Here is a 26,715-nt window from a genome sequence, read left to right as displayed (position 1 = left end):
CTTAAATGAATTATCCTTGGCATACATTCATATTTGAATGTACAGATATATTTACAGGTTTAATATCCAAATTCAGTAATGACTTCTAAGATGTTCCATGAAATGTCATCTTTCTGTAGACCTTTGTCAGGTGGCTAAAGCACATTAGTAAGACACATATTGTAAAACTGCATGAAAATTTAAAAGAATTAGAATGAATGCCAACAAAACTGGTCAGACTATTCCTTCCAGACGGAACTAGTTATTATTCCAGATTTAGTCCTTTAGTTGTTATGAGCTGCAGTTTTCCATGTTTCCACAGATCCTTGAAACCTTCCTTTCACTTTCAAGAGCCACAGCACAGTTCTCAAGTGCTTTCAAATAAGGATGCAGCCATAGGTCGTCATCCCAAGGGCAATCCTTCACAAGTCCAAAAGCACTTCTCACACGTATGCTATTTATACTGTTCAGTGGATGCCTGTGGAGTGGGGTTGGGTTGTTCTGGTCAGTCTTGCTATTTTGTACTTTTGACCTGTTTCTGTCCCTTCCATGTGTATGATACACCTTTTGAATTCAACATTATTTTATGTTAAGCTTTTGGCTATGGAAGTCTAAAGATGTTGCTCCCCACTCCCCAGTGCTTCAGCCACAACTGTTTAGACAATGCCAAATATCAATCTTGCTGGACATACAAAATCCAGCTATGGTTCTGATGTGCAAATAAGGCTTTTCCACAACTGACCAGCTCAGTACTCGCAAAGCAGGAAGAGCCAGAAAGGATGAAGGGTCTGTATGCACTAAGTTTTGGGTTTTCTCAATCTGTACCAGACAGATGCAATGAAAAAAAATGCAAAAACAAAACTGAATTTTTGTCTCTTGAATGCTCAAGAACAAGTATCTCTTCCCTGGTGGCTGACGCAGGCAGCTACATAGATTGGGTCAGCAGCACCCACACCCAGATCCATCCTTCATACAACAGTGAGCCACTTGCTTTCGGGTGCCCACAATATACACCAGGCTGGCTGTTTGGCACACTCACTGCACACAGGGTATTAAAAAAAAATGCGTGTACTGCCTGAAAGCAATGACATAACAAAACCTTAATTGCTTATTGTTTTTGGAGAGGTAAGGAAAAGTTAAACATACTGAACGCACTTGAGACACACCCAGCTGTCAGAGGAGCAAAGGCAAGAATGTAAAGGCACAACATACTTCTACACTCCTGTCATTAAGGCCGTGTATTGGTGTGCAACAATGCTTCACAGGGCTAACCATACAGAAGTACTCAGGTCTAAGTCACACTCCCAGAGATGTTTCAAACAAGAACAGTTTTCTAATGCAACTTCAGACTCTGCTCTTTACGTTATGGGTTTTTTGTGTCCTTTTTTTTTTTTTTTTTCAGGCAGAAGGCAGGCTCTCTATCCAGTTTCAAGATCTGTTCTTCATCACGTTTTCTTTAATTTAGTTCTCCAGAAGTGTGCGCTGAACTAAGAAGTGAAAAACAATTCAAGATTAGTACACTAAGTTCACGGACATTATACATTATTTAACAGTTTATGCAGACAACGAAGTTTCAGTAGGCATTTGGCACTGTGTGATAAATTCAGGTAAGCAGAGCTTGATTTTGTGAAGCCAAAACACTGCACATCAAGGTATATTACAAGCCAGATTTCTCACTCAAATAACCACATCCTACTACATCAGGGAATCTATCTACACTTGCAGTCTCAGGCTTGCAGTTTTTGCGGATGCCAACATGAAATGGAGTACAGACTGTGTAAATAATGGAAAAGTAGGTTATTCAAACAAGGTTAACTAAATTTTCAGGAAGTCAAAGATAAGCCTACATAAAATTTTAAAAACATAAATGTATTCTGCTGTGCCATCTGACCTGGCTTCATAAAAGACCTCTTTTAAACTAGAAGCTGTGTAGGTATACGAGCACTCTCTCTATTACCAGAAGCAGAGCTGACATCTGCTGACTCCCAGAACTTAGATCAGGAGCAGCACCATTCTGACCATGGATGCCCAGTTTCTTGGCTCAAAACATGATCATGTTTGTCTGTAAAATATAGTAGAGGTATGAAATAAGGGATGTAATGTGACATCAATACGTAGGCAGGAGTAATCATATATGATAACATCCTGAGTTTGACTTTACTGGTTAAAATAAAATATGCATCATCCGACACATTTCACATTTGAGTTCTGATGAATCTTGGCCAAAATTTTAGGATATTCCAACTACAACTCATATTTTTAACTGCCTTTGGTGTAGGTCTTTGAATGATCCTACTTGCTTCACTAATGCATTGCTGAATTGAGGATACCTGCCTATCTCCAGTCCTGACAGCCAGTCACAAGAAAATGTTTTGCCCTTGAGGCTTTTATACATTTAACAGCTTAAAGGAAAAGTGTTTATAAAGATGACCATAAGCCAGATGAAAGTTTTTAGCAAACAGATGAAATACCTGAGAAAAATAAGATATAACTGTTGGGTTTTTTTAATGACATAAAACCCAGAAATAATTCTGTAGATTTTAAACTCACAGAAGAATATACTGAAAATATATACTGCTTTGGTATTTTAATATTCAGTATTTCAAAAACACTCAATAAACTTCAGCATGAGGTTATACTACTTCTTCCTTTGTTGACCAGTCACAAGGGCTAGACGACCAAGTTTTCACCTATACCATTTCCTCCAGAACTATCTATGGCTTTCCCAGAGTTAAACACCTGTTCTATCAGCCAAGTACCCTAGACCACCATAAGTGAAGGGTGAGGTTGTAAAAGTTTTTGTTGCTTTAAAAGAGACCTTTCCACAGGTGTCACCTTTGTAGAAAGATCAATTACGTGATGGTTCTTTCATACAAGAATCATTCCCTGTTCACAACAGAAAATGTTTTAGTTACAACAAAGTGAGTGTAGTCCCTCCTTGCCTCCAGTGTAGTTACATCTCTATTCTGATGCCTCAGAGCTTTTTGGAGTTTTTTAACTTTTGTAGATTTTAGAAGTAGTTGTGTAGTAAATGCAGATTTTAATGTAGCTGTATTATATCCCTTACCCTGCAGCATAATAGTTACACATACTCAACCCTGTTACCCTATTTCATATCAATCTCTCTAAATTCTGTTAGCGCGTTTAGTCTTCTTTTCAAGGTAGAATTGTAGAAAAACACTTCTGTTTAAGAACACAGCACCCTAAGCCTGGACTAGGAGGTATCACACAGACACAGTAACCTTCAAGCCCAGAACTCTGGAGGAGCTCCAAGGACTATGTGTGCTGTGAAGAAGATGAAGATGAGGAAGAAGGGGTCCCAAAGACCCCAAACCCAATTCCTAAAGGGGCGTGTTGGGGGGCAGAATGGGGCAGAACTGGGGATGGATAGACCTGGGATTGGATGGACCTTATAAAATCATAGAACCACTGTTTGGGTACACACATGTGCTGTGTATTCCCCTGGCCTGAGGCTAATTAAAGGACCAACTCCTTTTATCTTATACACTAAATTGGCCTGGAGTCTTTTTCTCCACGGTCTCTTTAGGCAACAATTCAAACATAATTATTTTTAATATACATTTTTGCAGAGTTCTGTATCAGTTTGTAATCAGAAAAGGTTTCAGATTCCAATCAAAAACAACACAGACTAATAAACTGCTAATTGCAGTTATGTATAATACTAAAGGAGCGGGCTTGTGTTTTAATAATTGTCTTTAATAATACTTCTGCAGAGAAAATTCAGTTCTTTACTTTCTCTAAGCTCCTGTATTTCAATGACTTCTCAAGGCAATCAACCAATCTGTTCAAAGAATAAAAAAACAGAGAAGAGTGGCCACATTTTCACAATGCAATGCTTGAGTTAGTTCCAAGTTTGTTGTCATGGTAAAATCATAGAATCACAGAATTGTTTATTTTGGAAAACATCTCTAAGATCATCGATTTTAACCATTAACCCCGCACTCCCAAGTCCACCATGGAACCATGTCCCCAAGTGCCACATCTACACATCTTTTAAATACCTCCAGGGATGGCAACTCCTCCACTTCCCCAAGTAGTCTGTTCCAATACTTGACAATCCTTTTTGTGAAGAATTTTTTCCAAATATCCTATCTAAACCTCCCCTGGCACAACTTGAGGCAATTTCCTCTCGTCCTATCACTTGTTACCTGGGAGAAGAGGCCTCCATACAACCTCCTTTCAGGTAGCTGTAGAAAGCAATAAGGTGCCCCCTGAGCCTCCTTTTCTCCAGGCTTTTCTCCCAGCTCCTCTCTCAGTCGATTCTTCTAAGAGGCTCCAGACCCTTCACCAGCTCTGTTGCCTTTCTCTGGACACACACCAGCACCTCAATGTCCTTCTTGTAGTGAGATGCCCAAAACTGAGCACAGGACTCAAGGTGTGGCATCATCAGTGCTGAGCACAGAGGGACAATCACTTCCCTAGTCCTGCTGGCCACACTATTCCTGATACAAGTCAGGATGCCATTGGCCTTCTTGGTCATCAGGACACACTGCCAGATCATACTCTGCCAAAATTGACACTTATAAGTATTTGTTTTAAAACAAAACAGTGCAAATAATTTTCTCCACTATGTTAGATGTCAATAAAGTGCATTTAATAGGATCCCCACCAAAAAATTGATTTTCCATCTAGATTCTTGTCTTACCAGGTGGCTCAGATTGTGCTCCCCTATGGCTATCCATATTCACATTCTCTTCATCTGCTAGGAAACAAAGAGATGTTTAGTGTTCAAATTCTTTTATATTCAAAGTTATTGATTAATAGAGATAATTTGACATAAGAAACAGCATTGAAGAAAATGGGCTACCTGCTGGTAGTTGAGTTGCCCTTGTTTTGCCTGCATGTTCACTTTAATATGCATAGTAGAGATGTTACTCAGTTTCCAAACTTCCTAAATTACAAAACAGCAGTGCCTGGTAGGGATGACTGCACTACCCCACACCAAATAGTCGGAAAGACTGAAAGAGACAAAACCAGAGCTTCTGCCCCTCCTATCACCCACAGGATTCCCAAAGTTCTCTGATCTAAGTCATATCTTATTTAGACGGAAATAAAGCGGATAGCAAGCATGACTGCAGTAGAATCATTTGGGGATGACCATCGGGGTAGTTGTCATAAAACTAATAAGTAGGCAGGCATCTTGAGAAAAGACAAAGGCAAAATTTACAAAATTAGAAATGACAAGCTATTTTTTCAGCATGAAAATAGTCTCAAATCCCCAATCAATTTTCCTTTAAAGGTATTTTCTTGCAGTCTCTCCTGCTTACGTTTTAATAAGAAATGCTTTTATTTTAGGAATGTAAAGCCTTAAGTTCTTCTACTTCTGAAAGTCTAATTTTTGGGCAAGGCATTCTTCAGTCACCCTGTCTTAGATGATTAGTAAGAAAGGTTACTCCCTGCGAACATAAATTCACTGGGCTATTAAAACTACCTTATGCATAGGATCAGTTTCTAGTCCCCATATAAATACAAAAACACATCTCTTTAGACAGTAGAAAATAAAATTAATTTAGAATTCTTACCGCTTTGTTTGAAACAGAGTTTCTTCTTCTGGTAAGCAATGAAACTAGATACTGCTCCAATTACAGTAGCAGCCACAGCACTTACAATTCCAGCTATTGCTCCCTGAGAAGCTGAAAAAAACAGAGGTTTGTATACATTTTTCAGAATTGAAAGCCATGTCAAAATAGTATTGTCTAAAAGTAAACCCTATGAACACTTCCAAAAATCATTAAACTGAAATTACATGAAAATGTAATCATCAGCTCTTTCTTCTTTATGCATAATGAAAAGTGATTTGTCTCATTTTGTAACCATTGATTTCTTAGCAATGCCTGTTGTTAAGGAACTTAAGCACTCCTGTTCTAATTCCCACTAACTAAAAACGCTACCCTTTCATGGCGATATCTACTTTTTTTTCCATGTGTGCGATCACTGCACCAGCATCTCTGAGACCTTAACAATTATGAATTATTTGCAACATAGAGATTTTAAAGGATTATGAAAGCAAAGCTTGAAAGTAAGAATTCCACATTCCACAAAAATTTTTAAGTTGTAACCCACTCTCAGCAGTGAACATTCTAGCAGAAGATCAGCAACACAGAAAACTCCAGAAAACAAGCTTCATATATCCAGACGCCATCATACACACAAATTCATGCATTTACCCTCATCTTCTTGGCCATTATTTGGAGTTTGGCCCCTTCGTTCTGTAAAAACAAACAGAAAGGTTACATTTTACATGTCTAAAGAACAGTCATATCATAATTGACAACCCTTTTGCCAATTAATTATCCAAAATTACAAACCATATATTATATCCATACAGTGCTAAACTCTGGCATTCAAACTTTCTGCTTTCAAAGTACTGGTCATGGTGGTGTCAACTACAGCCTTGAGTACTCAGCACTTCCACAAAATGAGCACAGAGCACTTGTAAAATATGATTTAACCAACTTGTGCACCACCACAGAACACTCAGTGGAGAGGAACACTGTATAGCTTCAGAGTAACACTCAGCTCTATTTCCACGGAACAACTATCTTTTCCTAAAATCCCAGCCTCGTTTACTAAATACTTTTGCAATTCTCTTCGCAAGCAAGACAGAAGTTCTATAAATACTAACTATATTTGTCACAATGCAACTTGTACCATTGCAGCAGGAACCCGTGCAGATCAAAACACCCCACAAGTCTCCACAGATATTTCTTGCCCCTGCCAATTTTCAAGATACTGCCCCAAACATACCCTGAAAGGTGAAAGCTACCCAAAAAAGTGGCATAGGTAATCTCTGTCTAGGATAACTCTCTGAAGAAGTCAGTAACCATTGGCACACCTCAAACCCCACCAAGATAACTTCAGCTAACTCTGATCTGGAACTAATAAAGTTTCAGTAACGCACACAGGGATGACTAGACACATCCCAAGGATGACCATTACTGCAGCCTGGTTGCAGTGATCACCTCTGTACTGAGCCGAGCCACAATGATTAGAAATGTCAAATTACTAAAAGAAAGTCTGGCAAACTATGAAACGGTTTCATTCTGCTCAGAGTAGATACACCCTACACAGAATCATATGGTTGGAAAGGACCTTAAAGATCATCTAGTTCCAAACCCCCTGCCATGGGCAGGAACACCTTTCACTAGACTGGGTTGCTCAGAGCTCCATCCAAGTTGGCCATAAAACACTTCCAGGGATGGGGCATCCACAATTTCTCTGGGCAACCTGTTCCAGTGCCTCACCACTCTCACAGTAAAAAGTGAAGATTAAGAATCACTTGGAAGTGTAAGGATCAGTTCATCCTTTGAGACAAAGCACATTTTTGAGAACATGGGGTGGATCTTCTTCTCGCCCACCTTCAGACTTTCTAACTACAAGAGCTACGGGAAACTGACAGTGTGTCACAGAAGATCTAAAAATAGTACCTGGAAGGACTTTAGGAACTATATTTATGGTAAATTATGAAGTAAGTACTACATTCACGTCTCAGTTCAAAAAGTCATCCTTCTTAGTATAAAAGTAAAAATCATGGAAGTTTTACCTCTAGACAAGTTCTACCTCTTAATTATTTGGGGTAGGTTTTTTTGGTAGAGACGGAACACATTACTTATGAATTCAAAGATATGCTCTTAAGTTTCAGATACCAGAACTAAAGGTGTTACAAATTAGAGCATGTTAACCAGCTTGGGAGCAAGATTTTATCGAAAACTCAGGTAACCACAGAAACAATAAGAAGCACGACCTACTGTCTTACCATTGCTGCCACTACCATCACCTCCTCCTTTTGGTGAACTGCCATCAAGTAGATCTGCATCATCAAATGTGCCTATAAAAAATGCAAACAGCATTACCTTACTTGTTTTAAGTTCAGTGAAAAGACACCTCAAGGTACATAATGACATGGAAATTTCCTCAAGATTGTTCATTTGAATTTGTTGTGGTTTTAGGCTTAGCATCATAGTCACAATATGCTCACATTTTAAAAGCCCTCACAATGTCAGGTCCCTTCAGCTGAGCACTACACAGTTTGACAGCAGTACTCCTGCCTCCAGACTTTCTGAACAACTGCAAGAAGAGCAGAGTAGCACAAATCAGGCTAAGAGAGCAAGAAGCCCTATAAGCTACTTAATTGGAATAACCCAAGTCTCCCTATGCTGTGAAAGCAAAGAAAGGATGTGGATAGGAAAGGATCGATTCTTTTCAGGGCTGCAACTGTGAATGAATCTTCAGAGCTGGGTTTCTTAGTCACAAACAGTCCCAATGTAATTCCCTTCTCCGACTTATTGCAGGACATTGGTCTAGTCCTTCTCCATTTCCACTGAACCCTACCTTACGGAGCATTCCCTTCCCCCTCATGGGACCTTCTCCTCCTTCCCTCTGCTGCCAAATGAATCCTTAGTTTATGCAAAGCAAATATGTTTCAAGTAGCAAAATTAAAAGTACTGCATCAGAGGATGTTTTAGTTGGGTGGCAAAAGCACTGTACTGAGGCATGCAAGACCCAAATTCAAGTATCTGCTGTAAATCAGAAAGAACAAGAACCAGGGCTTGCATTCCAGTTAAGGACTCTTTACCACAATGTTCATGGATAATGGCATTTTCACAACTGCATCGATCTAAATCTGTTTTGTTCTGGGTTAGGCAAAGACCTCTAAAGCACAACAGGCAGGGAAGGACATGTACTTAAGCCTATCTTTCAAATACAAATAATTGTATTACTTAACTGGGCCTTTAAAAAAAAACAAACAAACTCCCCCCCCCCCAAAACAACCCTTTAACTTAGACCTTTATCTTTAATTTAGATCCTTTAAGAATAAAGATCATAGGCAGTTCCTATTTACCTTCTGGCATGAATAGAAGGGATTCAGTTTGTAAAGATGACAGAACTCAATCCAATACATGGGTGCTCCACCACAGGCAGCCAAGCACAGCATTGCCCCAAGCACACACACACTCTGTCCCATCCTGCCTCCTCCCTACACCATCCTGCTTTTAAGAGAAAGTGCCTCAACAGGTTTGTTGTGGAATTTCAAGACTGCTGCAAAGTTTACTTGCAAGACAACTTTTCCTCAATCCTCAGGGTTTATCCAGTGCAACATGTGACATAGAGAGCAGCCAATTAACACAGATCAATTAGAAGAAGTGTAACTGAGACAGTAAAACCCTGATTCAGGAGTTTGTGCTAAAAGCCTTACCAGTGTCTTTGGGTTGATCTCGCTTGGGGTTATCTACATCCAGAAGAGAGATTTAAGGAAAAAAAAAAAAGAAAAAAAGGTTAAGATATAAAAACTGGACTACAATACAGTAATGTTGAAAGGAACTGGGATAGATTAACGAATACTCTTCTACTGTTCAGAAATTCCTGTTAGGTCAGTCTTACCAGTGTCTCTAGGTTTTGCAGGAGGATTTGGCTTGGGACCATCTGTAAACAAGTAAAGAGTTAGAATAAGTTACTTGTGTGAAGAGACCAAAAGCAGAGCATGCAATGACCTTGAAAGACTATCTGACCTAAAAAAATGGTATCAAAACTTCCCCACGTCATTTTTCCTTTCACTAACTAATGCTGTACTTGTTTGGTTATTTTAGCTAAACACTGTATTTTCATGCAACTAACAGTGTTTCTGCTATATTAACCTGTATGTCAGATCCTTGCTATAACAAACATATACAGAAGAACTCAAGTGTTATGCAGCATTTTAATTTGCACTTTGTATTTCAAAGGCTGAAATTCTTTACATTTTTCTATCAGGTACAGATTACTTGGTTGTTTTCTCTTTTAAAATTACTGAGTTTTAACCAATAATAAAAGTTGGCACCTCACTTAAAAAGAACAGAATTAAAAATATGGTCCCCACAATGACATTTCATTTAGCTTGCTACAAAATAGGAGAATAAGAGATCTTAGTTATTTTTTCTGTATTTGGTCACAGTCTTCACATCGGAAAGAGTATTTCCCCTCAAATTATTTCTAACATATTGATGTTTACTTGTGCTACTAAAATTACTTCTATAAAGGAAGAGATTACTTCAGATTTAAAAACTACTTCCATAAGTAATAGTTTATGGAATTAGTGCCATCTAGTGAAGACACAATAATGAAACATGTAGGACTTGGCTAAGAAATTATTGAAATTCATACAGTTTTTGTGATCTAGAATCTTTAAAATGAAAGTAAATAAACATAACTAGACTGCAATTATTTTATCTGCAGTCTGCTACCTTAATCAACTCAGTGCCCTTTATTACATTTAGGTCATAAAGCATGGATAGACATTGCACAAATACCTTTGAGCAGTATCCAGGAAAACATGATACTTACCAGGATGAAGAGCATCATCCAAGTTAAAATCATCTACAAAGAAGGAGGGGAAGTTTTAAGAGTAATGCAAAAACTGAACTAGTTTTAGACTATTTTTACACAAAATGCACCTCACAATGTTTTCACCAAGAATGTAACAGCATGCTCATTCAACAGCGGCCCACAGAGGAGCCCCACAGTTACCAGGCACTATCTGCCAAACGACATGGTGCTTTCGGTGATCGTGATACCTGTCAAGAGCCAGCTCAAGGTGAGCAAGCTCCAAACATGCAGACTGAAAGTCAACAAAAGGGATTTTCACAGAGTCTTTAAGTCTGTGAAATCACAAAGTACATTTGTGAAAGCACTACCAGGAGACTCCAAAATGAAGAAATCCTTTTGCTTTTAGGGAACTGCTTTCTTTTATAGAAATATCACAACCCTGTATGCCACTATGTTGAAAAGTTCAGGCCTCTCAAATTATTATGTACACACACTTGACTTTACAATAAAAGACATTACAAGCCAATTATATCCCACCAAAGTCCTGTGGTGGTGTCTTCAGAGATGGAAGAGGCTTCTTTGTCGTCTTTATCTCTCCTGTCAGAGAAGGTCAGAGAAAAAAATTCCTATTTAATACACTGTTGGGAAGCTACACAAAAGACAAATATATGTCTATACAATGAAAAGCACAAGATCAAATCTATACGGCAAGACAATTTCCCCTTAAAAGAAATCCTTAATTGTTCCAAAGACAAATTTGAGTTCTATGTGGTCAACATCTTGACATACCCATAGCTGAATTGTTCCACTGAGGTTTAAACCAAACATACGCAGGGAAGGTTTCATGCTTGGTCATGTAGTGATACTTGGCAACAAACAATTCAGAAGACCATCCACTATTTTCCCGCCTACCTCCCAAAATTTGTGAGTGCAATAATTACCAAGTGCATCCTCTAAGTCGAAGTCATCAAAATTGCCTGTAGAAGATAAAAGAAACAGTAAGGACACTACTTTTTCTTATTCACACCCAACACTTATTAAAGTCATAAACATGCTTCTCATCTATCTTATGTTTTCTGCTCCCTGATTCAGAATAGAATAGTCTCAGTCAGGGTTGAAGACATTCTTCACTATTTTTCCAGATCATTATCCACAGATCTTTCAGAAATAAAGGAACAGCTCTAAAAATTTGCTCTATAGAAAGGACCCAGAGGGTCATAAGAGTCAATATAATGAACTTAATCCTTTATTCTTGCCACTTGCTATAGCATGCTTTCTTAGTGCCATCCACAGCATATTCTTTCCCAGCCTTCTTTCCACTGAACCACAAAATGAGCAGGGGGACAGCTCCAGTACACAAGAATTTACAAGATTCAAGTGTGAAGAAGAGCCTTGGAGCACAAAGGCCATTATGGAAGTCATGTGATCAAGTATTGCTTTTAAAATCTTGGCATTAAAAATTAATTTTAATGGGTTTATCAGACTTATCTTTCCCCATAACAAGATCAGCAGTACGAAGGTGGTTAAGATATTAGCATATATGATCTTGAGCAGTCTCTTTAACTTCCTAAAACATAGCTAAATGCAGCTGGTGCCACTACAGGCTCTCTGCTCAAGGTGGATTAAATTCTATTTTCAGTCTTTAGGACAAAAACACCCACTCTTGCTATATTAAGTCAATCGGTAGAGCTACTGCTGCTTATCCAGCCAATTGCAAACACATTAACTCAATATATACATGATAAAAACTGGTTTCACAGCATAAATATAGTAGTGTGATCTCAGCAGCAGAGGCTTGTAAAAGAAGCGGACAGCTAAAACAACTCTTGGGGTATTGCTGATTGTTCATTATCCCTATTTTCACTGAAACACGGAATAAGAAAATGGCACGGAAGTAGATACTGGCTATTCAAGGAAAAGACATACAAATACACTGCTTCAGCCCAATAGAAGCTGAAAGACTTTTTCTACCTACTCACTATCAAGCCAGACAGAGCAAAAGTTATTTCCAAACAGAACTGCCTGAATTCAGAAGATAACTGCACAAAGCATTGGTGTGTCTGGCTTTTCCCCTAAGAATGAGGCTACCAAAGAGGCATCAGAACTGGCTACTGCAAAGTCTGAAGAGAGAAATAAAAAACAAACATCAAAATCAAACCACAAGCAGAATGTCCCTTTCACTTGCATGACAGACCAAGCTAAGACAAGGACAAGTCATGACTTTAATATCAGGAATGATGGATGCTCCTATACTTGGTGACATCTTTCCTCTTAAATGAGGTCAAAATTGAAATCTCTTTTACTTCTCAGATAACTGCACTAATAATGCCTTTTTCTCCCCTGAGAAGAAAAGAGACTAAGATACATTTCTTTTTTTTTTTTTTTAATAGGGAAGCTAGGAATGACAACTGGAATGGAACAAAAAAAAAAGTGTTCATCTGGCCAACTGAACTGCTACAGTAGAAACTGAAATCTGAAGTCTAAGTAGTGATTCCCAAATTGTAACATCTGAACCAAGAACCACCTTGCTCACAGCCAAGTAGGGTTGCTTATCTGAAGTCAATATCATCTTGCAATACAATCTCAAAAACCTCTGTAAAATTAGAAGGTGCTAAGACCCCAATGTCAGTTACTTTTGAAGTTACCCCCTTGGCTACACTACATCAAGAAACGTCCATATTAACAGGCAAAAAGAGGTTAGAACACTCAAATTTAAACAGGTATTTGCATAGTTGTTCCTCAACTCTGAATTCTAGTTTATTTGTTTTCTCGAGTACATGTATCTCTCAGGCTACAGTCCTCCTGGGAAGAAAGCCTAAGACAGGACCTGATCAGATATTTCATAGTCTGACTCTAAGAAGGCAGGCAGAGGGATCTGTTGAAGATGCATATTCCTCAAAACACTCTACCAGAGTAGCAACCAGAGGATGGACCATCATAAACTATTAACACTATCTGTCTCAAAGTTAAAGATATATCACTAAGAGAATGAACATTACACTGGTGGGTATATTTCAAGAGCCCTGTTTCTTTTTAGGAGGAGTGACAGAAGGAAAAACAAGCACATACACTCAAGATTATGCTTTGGCGCAGCTGAAATTTGAGGGCATTTGAAGAGTTTCCCATTGCCATCATGAAACATAGTCCAGGAACTCAGAATAGTTCCAGCTGCAGTGCTTTCCCTTAAGAGGAGGAAACCATTGTAAAAAGGGGTGCTTTCACTGATATTGCTATTTTAAGGGATTGTTTTCACATAAGATCTTCACGAAGAAATAATTTAGGATGTGACTGCTGACTGCCAGTCTCACAGAAGACATGCTGCTTTGACAGAGGAATAAACAAATTTGAGAGTGAATAAAAGAAAAAGATCATGCTTTATTGACTGGAGAGATTCAATATTCTGCAACCACACTTCTGCTTTCTGAGCACGCAGCAAGATGCCAGAGTCCTCACATACATTACTTTTTTGAGATAAAGTAGTAGCAGAAAATGTCAAATACTAGCTTATGAAACTGGTTACAATAATCTGTACTCTAAGGTGCTGGCAGTCTGCTTTCCCAGCAAAGAAAGGTGTTTCTCCATTGTTTATGGTAAACCTTCCTTTGTCTTTAAAGCAGCTGCTTTTACAACTGTACTCGCTCAGCTTTTGGTATGGGTGGGTCCAACTAAACTAGAAGTTTAGTGACTTAGCCTGAAAGGAGAAAAGCTCAGTACTATGGATTCAGCTGGCTCCAGGAAAGAAATAATCAGAAAACAGGAGATAAAGCCACAGAAGTGGACTAAAGGTATTATCAGGATCTAAGAAGAAAAAAAATCAGCAAGAATACACTGCACTCCCTACAGGTCTAAGGAGCACCCAGAGCAACTAAGCTTATAACCATTTTCTTAGTCTAAGCAAAGATATTTACAAATAAAGCAGATACTATGTTGCATATAAAGCATGATACAGCAGGTATTTCTAGCTCCTAGGGGCACGAGCACATTCAAGAACATTTCAGAAGTGTCTACAATATTTCCCTTTCATGTCTGTAGCTCAAATACCAGATCTCAAGAGATGGATCTTTAGAAGGCTGTCCCTAGTAACCAGCATAGTCTGTGTTAGCTGTGGGAAAAACAGTAGGTAAAACAAAAGAGCAAACATAGGTTTTTGAATAGTTGAAGAGCTAGAGGGTATTCAGGAGATCCAAGTAACTATGCAAATAGCAGTGCTTTGCGAAGACCTATCACTGCTCTCAAGATACTTACTGCTACAGTATTAGTCATATTTACATTCCACTGCAGAAGTTGACAGGAGCTTTGGAAACTTCCTCCCTTAGTCACCTGTATGGCGATACACCAAGAAAGGAGACTTGTGATGAATCACTACAAATGTAACTTTCTGACTTGAGCAACAGACTGCTTGAATTTTGTTTTCCCAAGAATGCAGTGTTCTCCTTCTTCCTTCCCTCCCTCTCTCCCTCGCACCTTGTGCACCACAGGGTGCCACAGAGCCTGCAAGCTGCAACTGGTCTTCCAGTTGTCGTCCTATGGACCAGGTGACAGTGGTCACCTTGTCTTCATCCCACAGCTCGACATTACTTGCTACTCCATCAGTGGCTGACTTACAATCATGAAATATCTCCAGCTGGAAGAGACCCATAAGATCACCAAATCCAACTCCCTGCTCCTCACAGGACTAACTAAAAATAAACAATATGAATAAGAACCTCATTCAGACACTCCTTAGACTCTGTCAGGCTTGGTGCCATGACCACTTCCTTCCTGCCTTTTGCAGTGCCCAATCATCCTCTCAGAGAAGAACCTGCTCTTAAGGTCCAATCTGAACTTTCCCTGATGCAGCTTCATTCCATTTCCTTGCATCCTGCTGGTGGTAACCAGAGAAAGTAGATCAGCACCTCTGCCTCTACTGCCCACTTGATCAGGTTTTGATCAAGTGGGCAGTAGAGGAAGGTTTTGCCTGCCTCCAGGTTTTGCCCCACCAGCATTAGTTATCTACTAATAAAGGACTTCTACTGTTCAGCTCACATTTTGACAATTATTTTCCAGTATGTCCTAAGGCAAAACCAAGAGAAGCAATTTAATTACAAAAAACCTAGGAGAAAGGTGACTTGGTTCTCCATATCTTACTCTAAGAACTGTATCTCTAACATTTTAAGTGGAGAACCCGAAACATGAAAACTACTTGCAGCTAGGTAACTAACAGAGGAATGTACTTAAAACTATACTCTTTCCTTTCAGCCAGTGCCGAGGTTTGCAGGTGAGATCTCTGCATCTGGCAATGCAGACAGGACGTTTACTCCCACTGCCAAGGAGCAGTTTATCCCTGCCCAGAGTCTCATCTCACACTTGATTTCAAATCCTGTCCCTCCTACAACTACCGACCTATCAATGCTGTTTTTCAAGTTCGCTTTCTCTGTAGAGCAAGAGAAAACAAAAAACTTTGCATAAAATTTTGCTTAGCAGAATGAAGCCCCTTCCTGCTTAAAACAAATATGCCCCAAACACCAATAACAACTGTAAATCAGCCAAAAAAGCAAAGACAATTTTTTTTTTACATCTGGAGAGTGTCTGCTTTCTGCATATCTGGGACATTTACCAATGTAGCTGATGGGAATAAAGTCAGCTAAATCTCCACTGGAACAAATAAAAAAAATTATTTCCTCTTCAAAGACACGTATAAGACTACCCTAAAAACAATCATATTTTGTTTTTTCTACAGTGATAGAAAAGTTTCTTCCCTGAAAAGTTACTTTATTTGCACCTATCTTGAAAACACAGTACATAAAAAGTTAGACAATTATGTGGCCTAATCTTTTTGTGATCTAGTTGCTAGAAAAGAGAGTTTAGACTTATTTGTGATTTATTTTAATTTGAATTACTAACTATTCCTTCTGTTCAAAAATGGCAACTTAATATTTTCAAAAGCCTACAAGGCTACATTTTGACTCAAACTATTTACTTTAGCTGTAGTTATGGGAGGGTTTTTTAACAAAATATGGTAAAACAAGCCATCTACCAGAGATGAAAACAACCATATTTTGAAGCAGAGTTTGGGGAATTTTGCTTGCTTAAAATTTTCCCATGCACTGGGCAACTTTTGTTGCCCCTTTGAGTTATAGAAAGTAGGAAAATACAATAAGGCTCTTAGAGCTCTTATTAACTATAAGCAGAGTTTTCCGGGGGAGGATTTGACATAGGAGTAAGAGGACAGAATGAATAGCTCTAAATCAGCAGAAAGCACACAGAAGAACTGAGTCAGTTGCAAAGCTAGAGAATTAACACGATGGCAACAGTCCTGTTAAATGCAGAGCTGCTTATACAGAAATGAGAAGGGGTGAAAGAGAACTATGCAAAAGTAAGAACTCCTGTGACTCCCTTCAATGAAGTAGTGAGGATAAAAGCAAATATTTGGCATCTTAATCACAACCCACCCAGTGATGAGTTGTCTACTGCAGTCTGATTCTTTTCTTACAATTTGTAATTCTTTACATTCATAACACATGTGACCACTCCCCTTCCAATTTACAGCTGGGATGCTGGGTAACAACCCTCAGTGGTAAAACAGCACCAAACAGAAGAGCCACAGGTCCCAGATCTTCTCCTTAAGCTTAAAAGTGCTTCCAAGGCACTGTCACTAACAGCAGCTTGGGAAGAGCTGAAGTATATTCTACACTCTGGGGAAAGCTGTTTTGTTGCAGAGAGTACCGCCCCCACATGTCCAAAATAAGCAAAACCCAGCTGACCACAGTTCTGGGCAACCTTCAGAGGCTGACCCTGCTGGAGCAGGGAGCGAGACTGAAAGGTCTCCAGAGGCCTCCTCCAGCCTCAGCACCCTGAGGTTCTATGACATGGGCCCATTCTAGTCACTGGACTAAACTCCTTGTGCTACAAGTCACAGAATTACAAATAAAATAAGTCACTCTGCCCATCTGCAATTCTTTATATATATAAGAAATGAAACACGTTCCTCCTTCTCCCGAAGCTTGTAAGCAGAAACCTATGCTACACTAACAAAAGCTGTTAGAAGAACATTTGGGTGACAGAAGTGTGGTACTTTCATCAAGAAATTACAAGATTAAGTTTTGGGGGCACTGAAATAGGAAGCAGAAAGAGAGGAAAGGGGTTTTGCAAAATTCAATAACGGTGCTGAATCCCAGTGATAACACATAAAAAGCTATTGGACATATTTACTTGATTTTTGCACATTATTTCTGACCTGTAATTTCAGGAGGGCCTGACCCCCCAATTCAAGACTGTGTCATATACTATGCTTATTGCTATTTCACCTATGTACTTGGCCTTACCAAGCATAAACACATTACTAAAATTAGTGAGCATTTTAATAAAGTATTTTCTAGATAGCAAATAGTTTCCTTTTTTGTCAATTCAGGGACTATGGTAAAACACAACTGGCAGACAGAAGTATCATCTTGTCTGCATCCATGTTTAGCATACCCTTGAAAAAGGCCACAGGTGTTTGATTAAATATTGCCTCACCTTAAGTTATTTAAACCCTGCATGTTTGGTCCTTGCACTTGCATGCTGAAATTTTCACCCTTCTAGGTAACTGGTCTTGAGTTCCTGGCACCCTTTCCCATAGGAGCCCTAAAATACACTGATGTCACTGTATGCATTAGGCACGAATTTACTTTATGTCAGCAAGGCCAGCCCTGGGGCCACTACTGTCACTGCCTTCTCTTGCATCAACAAAGCACCTGCAGAAGCCAACCCTGTCCTTTGGCCCCTGGAGCAGGCAAGGATTACCCCTGTCCCTCTTCCCAGGTCTCAACATAATCACTATTCCCCTAGGGAGGCTAACAGTGGTCCAACACACCCCTGGTTTCCACCACCGCCTCTTGAGAGACCTGTGCCAGGGTTGGATAAGGAGCTCTGAAGCAGTCAGGAGAACTTGTTCTCAAATCTCACCAAGATCAAGCAGGCACTGTGTACCTACTTTGCATTCAGCCTTTTGAAATTCTGTCCTAGCATAAGAAATGTCAGTATCTCATTTTTATAAACCTAAGAAACCAAAAGTCTTTAAGTACATGTTGCTCACAGTCTACAGCTTCAAAGTCTAAGCTGCTCTAGAGACAGGATTTTAAGCTTTCAGAAAGCTGACAAGCTTTCTGACAGCTACTACTCACATAGCCTAAATTTTCATAACCAGGTGCATTCTTACCACAAGGCTCACATTTACTCGTTATGTAAGTTCTCTTCCTTAACTATTACATCAATCAGTCTTTGTAGTATTGAAGTATATTAACTTTGTTAATGTGTATTTCACATTATACACTGCGATGCATCAAGGTAGTGGAATTTTACTGAAGACTTTGGTATTGTTCATGCTTATGTAAAAGAAAGCAAAGGACAGCTCAGCCTTGTAAACAATAATTTTATACCTTGGAAGCTTAGAGTTGTCCACGAAGGATAAAATATATGCCTGATAACAGCATCCTAGCCCCTCTAACACCTCTCTGAAACCCTCCCATCATTTCCTGGCATCACAGATAAGTAACAAAAGTGAGTCTGACTTCAAGAAGGTCTGGATCAGTTGAAAATCAGCAGGAAATAAAGGTGCTTTGCAAAGTATTACTATAATTAGTATTCAGTACTGTGGATGTCAGTGACTAGTCAAATTTTCTTATACTTGAACATTTAAAAGCTACAAGAACCCTGTGTAAAACCACATTAGAGTGCCCCAATTTGGCTAGGATACCTCGTGTGCATAAGTATTTACCCTTGTAATTCTGTATTTTGCACCCTAGCCTCTCTCTTCAGTAGGCAAGGGCCTGTTGCAAATTTTTGATAACATTCTCCAGAGGTCTAAGTCAGTATTCTCAGCATCTCTCCTTCTTCCAGTGCCAAAGAATCCAGTTACTTCTCCAAGATTTCTGCACTTACATCTAGAAATACCTTCAGTAGTTCCTGACAGGAACCCTTCTGCAGCTGACTGACATCCATGAAGCCTTCTGCTCTGAACTGTGTACTTCAAAACAGCAGCCACATCACAAGCAGTCAAAACTAGTCAGCACACAGCAACATACACACTGATGGCACTAAGATGGGCACCAGTGGAGATGATAGGGCTGGAAAGGGGCATGCCTTCAAGGTCCTTCAAACACTCAGGTGTTCTGGCCTTCATGAACAGGCTCATGAACATTAAGCTTCACTGGGATAAAAATCCAAATTGCAGCCAGCACCAAAAATTAACAGTCATATACACTGGAAAGACCATAACAGTGTTTAATCAAAGGATTAATTTCCAATTTAGGAAAACTGTTTCATTCAAGCAGGCTGCAAACTCTTCTCTACTGTGCAATTTAATAAAATCATTGGTTCTCCTGAAAGTAACTACAACTGACATCAAACCACTTAATGCTATTTTAGCAGCAGAAGTTTATCCAGATAGCTTCTACTCTGATAACAACAGCTTCTCCTCCTTGCACTCAAGACCTCTATATGCATTTCTACAGCTCAGTACCCTGCCCAGCCTTTTGCAGAGAAAGACAGAAGTGTTTTCAGGGAAATTGTGTGATGTCTTTAGCCACGACTTCAAGAGCTGTCTGCTTTTTCTGCTTATCCCAATTCAGTAAAACACTTTACACAGCAATAAAGTATGTAAGATTGAAAGCTTTCCTCCCCAACAAATGGTCAGGAAACAACAGTATTTTCCTTTGTCTGCATCCTTATTTGCTCACACTACATCTCTGGTAGACTCTTAAGATTTTGAGGCAGGGAGGGGTTGAAGAAAGAGCAGGGGGCTCAGAGGAAAACGGAAGTGCAGCAGCAAGGCTCAGGGGCTGAAAGGTTAGGGGGGTCTGCACGAGATGAAAGATGATAAAATTTTAGCAGAAGGAAGGAGGAAGTACTAAGAAACCAAAATCTGTGATCTGGCAGGCACTGGGTAAAAATATGCATTGGCTCCAAAACCTCAACTGTTTTACTGGTAAATAATCCTCACTATGATTAAGGAAAAAAAAATTACAATTTATGTTGAACAAGTACATAGAACTTGGATTTGCATTTGTGAATCCCTTCTTTAAAATAAAATGTATTTGAAATATACACTTGCAATGCACACAGAAGCAGATCAATCCTGTTATTTTTACAGCAGTGCACCGACATGAGGACTCCTAGTAAGCAGGACTGTTTTATGTCTGCTGATACTTGTAAACTGACATTTAATTTCAAAGCTTGTTTCTTTCACCTTCCTCACCAGAAGCCTTACCAATTCAATATAATTTGTATACTAATAGTAAAGTCCAAACAAATTCTGTATTCTAGCCAAAAACATTACCTGAACAATAAAATTGACTTTGCTTTTCTGGATTTTTTTCATTATGGCTTGTTCAGCTACGGCTAAAAAGATTTTTCAGGCTTTTCAATCTGTGTACTTGAAAAGAGCTACTGCATCTTTGGCAAAAAGTAAGAAGAGGAAGACTTTGGGTCTTGCTTGTGGTTTCCTGTGGGGAAGGCAGGGAGTAGAGGAAACCAGACTCAGTACACTATTTGCAATGATTCAAACCATATTTTAATCTGTTGTTCTAAGACTAAACCACTTCTGGTACTAGTCAGCTCATTTTATAACAAAACCTATTGTTCTACTCAAAATAAGCACTGACATGTTTCAGTAGCAATAGTGACACTTTTCTTCCTACAGGTATTTACTATCAAGGTACTAACTGAGACAGCTGCATTATGTGACAATCTAGTGAGCCAGGATTTCACAGTTTGTGCTCCATCGCACCACAACAGCACTGGAAATGGGCAGAATAGCTTCAGCCACAGGATGTGTGACGTGACAGCAGCCTGCTGCTCTGGGCAATATGGAACACTGCAGCAGAAGGCTCATCTTTTCTACTTCTAATACCTTTCTATTGTGTATGCAAAATTACTACCAAAAAAATATTTCTTAAAGACATCCATGCACCCAGGTCAATGTGACTAGTTTCAGCTGCCCAAACCAGACAGATAAAATAAATAGATTAGTTAATATTCCACTAAGTGGTAGCCACAGAGAGATGGCAAGCCAGAAACGTGGCATAGGTTTTGTCAGATTTGTTTCTCATTTAAAAGGCGGTTGCAAGTTTTTTTCAACTTCCCATCCTACATTACTTGAGGAAAATGGCAAATCCTCCCTTTTGTACCAAGGCTATATACTAAGCAGTTTCAATGTGTTCATGTGCTCAGCAAAACATCTGGAATGCATTCACAGTGAAACCGTAAGCATTTCTGGTTCAAATGCATCTTGTGAAAGTACTTCTGTTATATTTAGACAAAATCTTCAACAAGAATTCTCCATGTCCACTCTTAAGAAATAATTTCATCATCTCCACTGTATCACCTTCTAAATGCCAGACTCCAGTCTGCACTAGAAATTTACTCATTTATTAGAAATTTACTCATTTCATGGAGCACCACAGGAAAGCAATACAAACAGATAGAAAACCTGTCTGCAGGACAGGTAAAAACTGCAAGCTGAAGGGAGCTGTGCCTGGGTACAGGACTGGCACTGGAGTCAGTGACAATAATGCACTGACAACACCCAAGGGAAACCAGCAACAGGCAGGGAAGAGAAAGAAGGAGAGAGAGAGATTAAGTGTAGATGCAGAGGATTTGTCAGCTCACTACAGCCACGAGCTTCAGAATGACAGCTCTTGCCTAAAGTTTTTTGGGAAAAAAAAATCCACATCTCTGGTAAGAATGCCCAGAAAAGAGCTGACCTTTACAGAAGGCCAAAACAGCATAAAGGAAAGCTGGAAGTTCTTGAGAATGGGGGAAGAAAATGATATTGTAAATTGGATTGAAAACTTGCTGGCTAAGACAAGCACCAACTGCTCTGATTTGAAGAAGTGATGTCTCTATAACCATTTGCAACAATTGGAGAGGAAGAGAGCAGGGTATAGAGGGTGAAGTAACCACTGAATTTGGGATCCAATCGCAAGATTGCATCCAGGATGTACTGAGAAACACAGAGGCAGCCAGGCAGGCAGACACTTCTGGCATCGAAGAGGGAAAATACAGACAGGTATGGATAGCTGCAGGTGAGGAAAGAATCAGCAGACTGAAATATAAGATATAAAATATAAAAAAAAGATAGCCTTATCTAAAAGCTTTCCACATAGGCTACCTCAAACCCTTCCCCCAAAGCTTAACCTGAAACTTCTTGTTTCTAAATTTAACAAGGACTTGTGTGACTCCAGAGCTCTCTGTTTTGTCCAACAATAGCATCAGCTCTAATAAACATTGGATACTATCCGACACATTTGCCTCACTTATTTTTAATTCACCGCATCTCGCTACTACACCGACTACTATCACCACTACTCCTTCCCTCTTCACATAGGTTCAGTATTTTCCTCCAAATCACAGGGAACAAACAAGTGGTGGTAAAATGTTAAGTCTAAACACTCTAACTCCATTTTTTCCAGACAGAAAAGCTCTAAAGTGTAGTATTTTTGTGGCAGTTATAAAAACAGTAATACTACCAATACTGCAAGGTCTACCAGACTTGCAGGATTGGCTTTCCCAGAAATATCAGAGTTTAACAATTTTTCACTTTATATTTTCCACAGAATATTGGACTTCTTAATAAAAAGAAAATATACAAGCAACATTTTTCTGCGGTTAAGCAAAAAAACATATAAAGACAGTTTTATATTTAAAATCAGATTTTAACCAATTAGATTGATAGGGGTTTAATCAAAAAGAACTACTATTTCACAGAAAGATTAACTTTTATACTGAGTGATAACATTTACCTGATGAAAGAAAGACTGCTATCCTAAAAACAATGTTTGATTTTACTTTATTATTCCAAACTCTTTGGGTCAAAGTGAAATGAGTTTTATGGTTACTTTAAATACATCCAGAATGTACATACATCAAGAAATATATTTTTTACATTTCCTGTGAAAAACTTTGAAGCAAGAAGAGATCCAATGGGAGTTTTAGAGAACACAAGCTATGGGAAAAGTAGAGCAAATGAACATCTGCAGTTAACTAACAATTGCTTCGGTCAAGGGAGCTTCCTTTTATAAGTACTGTTAAAGATGACATTTCTTATATGTTTATAGTATGTGGATGCTTCACAAGTGACTGATATCTGTATAAAGTAAGCCAAATGCATTTGTTATGCAGCTAATGATACTATGTGATCAGACCTGACCTAAAACATAGATGTTTTCTTTCAAAATTATTTTTTTCCCAGAACATGTTTGAATGACTCCTGCATTTGACACATTCACTATGTATTTTAAAGGAACTGTTCTATATTTAGAAAAACTGTTGAATATTTAGAAGAACTACTGTAAACAGGCCTTACTCCATAAAGAATAAGCTCTTGGACTGTCAAAGGAATTTGCCTTATGACTTTTTGGAATCCTTTGTAGAAAATCTTCTGGGTCCTATTTTTCTGAGCTTCACAGTTACATCAAATGCAGAGACTAAACCAGCTGAAAAGGAATTTGTGATGAGTATCACAACATTTATTTTTATTTTATACAGGCAAGAAATGTACCTGTTGCAGCAGGCAACAAATTTCCTGCATCAAGCAGGGACATCTTTCCCAGACAAAAATTTGCAAGCATATAGAGAAACAAAATTAATTTTTTTTAATGAAAAAGCAAACTAAAACTAGTTTGTATGTACCGAGCAATCTTCCAAACACTACCTTTTGCAGTATTGATCTCAAGTCTGCAGAAGAGGTGTTTCAGTGCTATTGCTGGCACTATGTGCCTTTGCAAGGCAGCACAGACACCTTCTGCAGCAGCCAATAAAATACAGACAGAAAGGCCAGGGGCAAGACACACAAGCTGGAACACTGTTTTCCTGTGTTGGGAATAACTTGCAGGGTCTAGGTAACAGAGGCTAATAACATGGTGGGACCCTTGTTGACCAAGGAATGACCTCCTAGGTCCAATTGGGGGAAGCATGCAAGGCCAGAGATAACATCAAGATTCCCTCAGTACAGCAAACCTTGGGGAAAAATGCCTGAAAAGAATAGGAATTTTGTATGCCCCTATCACAGATGCTGGGACTTATGGATGCTTCTTAATGGAAAAAGAGAGAGTATGATCAAGCTGAACGGAAGGCCCTTCAGAGATGCTGCATTGCTGGCTGAGGAGTTGTGAGCATAGGACAGAGCTGGAGCTCAGTTCAACCACTGCCTTCTCCTGCCACAATCTCTGGACTGTACATTGTTAGACAATCCACCTGAATTCACTGCACTAGCAGCAGGTGCAGATAACCACATTTATTGGGCTGAGTAAGGCAGCCAGGCAGCACTTGGCCCCATCTCCATTGTGTCCTAATGGATATGGGTGCTCAGTGCACCTTATTGCCCTTGCGTAGCAGTGATAAATGCAGACAAACACAGAGGAAGTGGGGAAGACACATGACTACCTCTAACAGAAAGCAGCCTCAGTTTGAATACACAAGACTGGTAGCCCCTACCTGTTGCCACTGCCCCTATTGCCCTGCCCTTCTTGACCACTGCAGATGGATAGATGAGGCAGGAAGGCATTAGGCTTTTGGTATAGGCAATGTGAATAATTTGCTGAAAGAGGTACCAAACTGATTAAGGGGACACTGGTGAGATTTAAAAAGTAATTGGCAACTGATTCCCCAGAAAAACAAGAGAAGAGAGATTCAAAACACATTTATCTTACAACAGCCTTGTTCAGCCTGTCCAGAAGCGTACCTGCAGTTAACAGCAGATGTCAGAACTCTGAATGATGCAGCTGCTGCATTAACAGCTGGAATTCCAGGTGTGCTACAGCTCTTGAATGAGCCAGAAGCCAAAAAATATAGCTGGTATGTTACAACTGGTGTTGTAAATACATTCTTTTTAATCCTTCTCGCTGAAGAAGCAAGAGCCCAACTGCTTTCACCTGGAATGGTGTACAATATGTCTGGAGCTGGTTGTTGCAAAGGGTGGAAACATAGCCCTACCATCTGCCATGGTGTCACCCACAAAATTTTAAGGCAATGTCTCTAGAGAATTTTTCCACTGTATTGATGACACTGATTAAAGGAAAAGTTCTCAAAAACAGTACTAAGTAACGGGCACCATATTTTCCCAACTTGAACTGATTAGTCTGAAGCCAGCAAATCAACAACATGAAGAAGGCTGAACTTCTCTGGCTATAAAATGCCCCAGCGCATGACAAGTTAAGTGCTGAAGAGGCTGCCATGAGTTTGCAGAAGTAATGGCCTTTGGAGTCCCCTTAGAACATGCTCAGGAACACCACTGGTTCTGAGAATACATATGCACAGACCCCTAAGTGATCACTAATGCAGTGCAGAAATTACTCAGATTGGAATCATGATAATCATCATCAGCGAGGAAAACTACTGTCTGTGTCAGAAGAATGGAAAAGTTCTACAACCTGAGACTGTTTTGCTCATAATATTCTCTCAAAACACTTTTACTAGATTCCAAAGAGTCGGTTCCTGTGCTGGAGCATGAAAAAGTAGTTTAGCTAGAAGAAAGAGGAATGCCCCTGGCAAGATGATCTTAACCAGTGACTCCTATTATTATTGCATTTTACCAGCACAGCTGTCACCCGATGAAAGGTGATACCAATGAGAAGTTCAAGACAGCAAGAGTTAAAGCAGAGTCCTTTCTCAAGCGCAGGCAAACCCATCACATGCACCAGAGTAACATCAGGAAAATATTGAAATTGGTCTTGGCTGCATTGCAGTAGGTTGAGTCACACTTAACTCCTGCCAAGTTAAATCACTTTAACTATGGAGAGCTTAAGGATTGTTGCGGTGACATCATTTTGATGTAGCAGTGCAGTGGCCATTTTATATAAATAACACCACATTAAAAAAAAGGCCTCAAGCTTTTCAAATTAGAGAAAATAGAAACATGGAGAAACATGTGCTGCACTTTTAATGTTCATACTGCCATGTATCCAGTCTAGCACTGCTACTGAAATTGTTCAACTGAAAGTTTTGTGGCAGTTTGTTAGTTTGTTTTTGGTTTTTTTGAATCAGATTTAAAAGGCAAACAACTCCAGAGCCCAAAAAGCAGAGCTCACTCTCCAGGAGCTCCATCTAGATTACAGACAGGATCATGTCACCATCTTTCATCCAACTGGTCATTTCTCTCAACACTGACTTGCCTCAACGAGAAGTCAGGAGCACAAGTGTTCCTTTTCCTTTCCTTTTCCTTTCCTTTCCCTTCCCTTTTCCTTTCCCTTCCCTTTCCTTTTCCTTTCCCTTCCCTTTTCTTTTCCCTTTCCTTTTCCTTTCCCTTCCCTTTTCCTTTCCTTTTTCCTTTCCCTTTCCTTTCCTTTTCCTTTCCCTTCCCTTTCCTTTCCTTTCCCTTTCCTTTCCTTTCCCTTTCCTTTCCCTTCCCTTTCCTTTCCCTTTCCTTTCCTTTCCCTTTCCTTTCCCTTCCCTTTC

General features: G+C 39.4%; 1 protein-coding gene across 2 annotated transcripts in view; it reads right to left on the bottom strand.

Moving 5' to 3' along the window:
• Positions 1-1,342: 1,342 nt before the first annotated feature.
• The window catches only part of CD99 (CD99 molecule (Xg blood group)), a 28,601-nt gene continuing 3,228 nt past the window's right edge, over positions 1,343-26,715 (bottom strand). Inside the window, exons 2-11 of one of the 2 annotated variants that reach the window (XM_027643537.1) lie at positions 11,244-11,279; positions 10,840-10,899; positions 10,321-10,353; positions 9,382-9,423; positions 9,197-9,229; positions 7,757-7,828; positions 6,168-6,209; positions 5,523-5,633; positions 4,646-4,702; positions 1,343-1,466 (exon numbers count right to left, since the gene is read on the bottom strand). In XM_027643537.1, the coding sequence (XP_027499338.1) occupies positions 1,441-1,466; positions 4,646-4,702; positions 5,523-5,633; positions 6,168-6,209; positions 7,757-7,828; positions 9,197-9,229; positions 9,382-9,423; positions 10,321-10,353; positions 10,840-10,899; positions 11,244-11,279 (512 nt within the window). In that variant the 3' untranslated portion in view covers positions 1,343-1,440. The remainder of the gene's footprint in view (positions 1,467-4,645; positions 4,703-5,522; positions 5,634-6,167; positions 6,210-7,756; positions 7,829-9,196; positions 9,230-9,381; positions 9,424-10,320; positions 10,354-10,839; positions 10,900-11,243; positions 11,280-26,715) is intronic. The other variant, XM_027643546.1, reaches the window with a different exon arrangement.

This window comes from Corapipo altera, unplaced genomic scaffold, assembly GCF_003945725.1.
Source record: "Corapipo altera isolate COAL_440 unplaced genomic scaffold, ASM394572v1 0, whole genome shotgun sequence".
In the NCBI taxonomy this organism is placed as follows: Eukaryota; Metazoa; Chordata; class Aves; order Passeriformes; family Pipridae; genus Corapipo; species Corapipo altera.
Note: the sequence above shows the minus strand (reverse complement) of the source record. Positions and strands in the feature narration are given on the sequence as shown.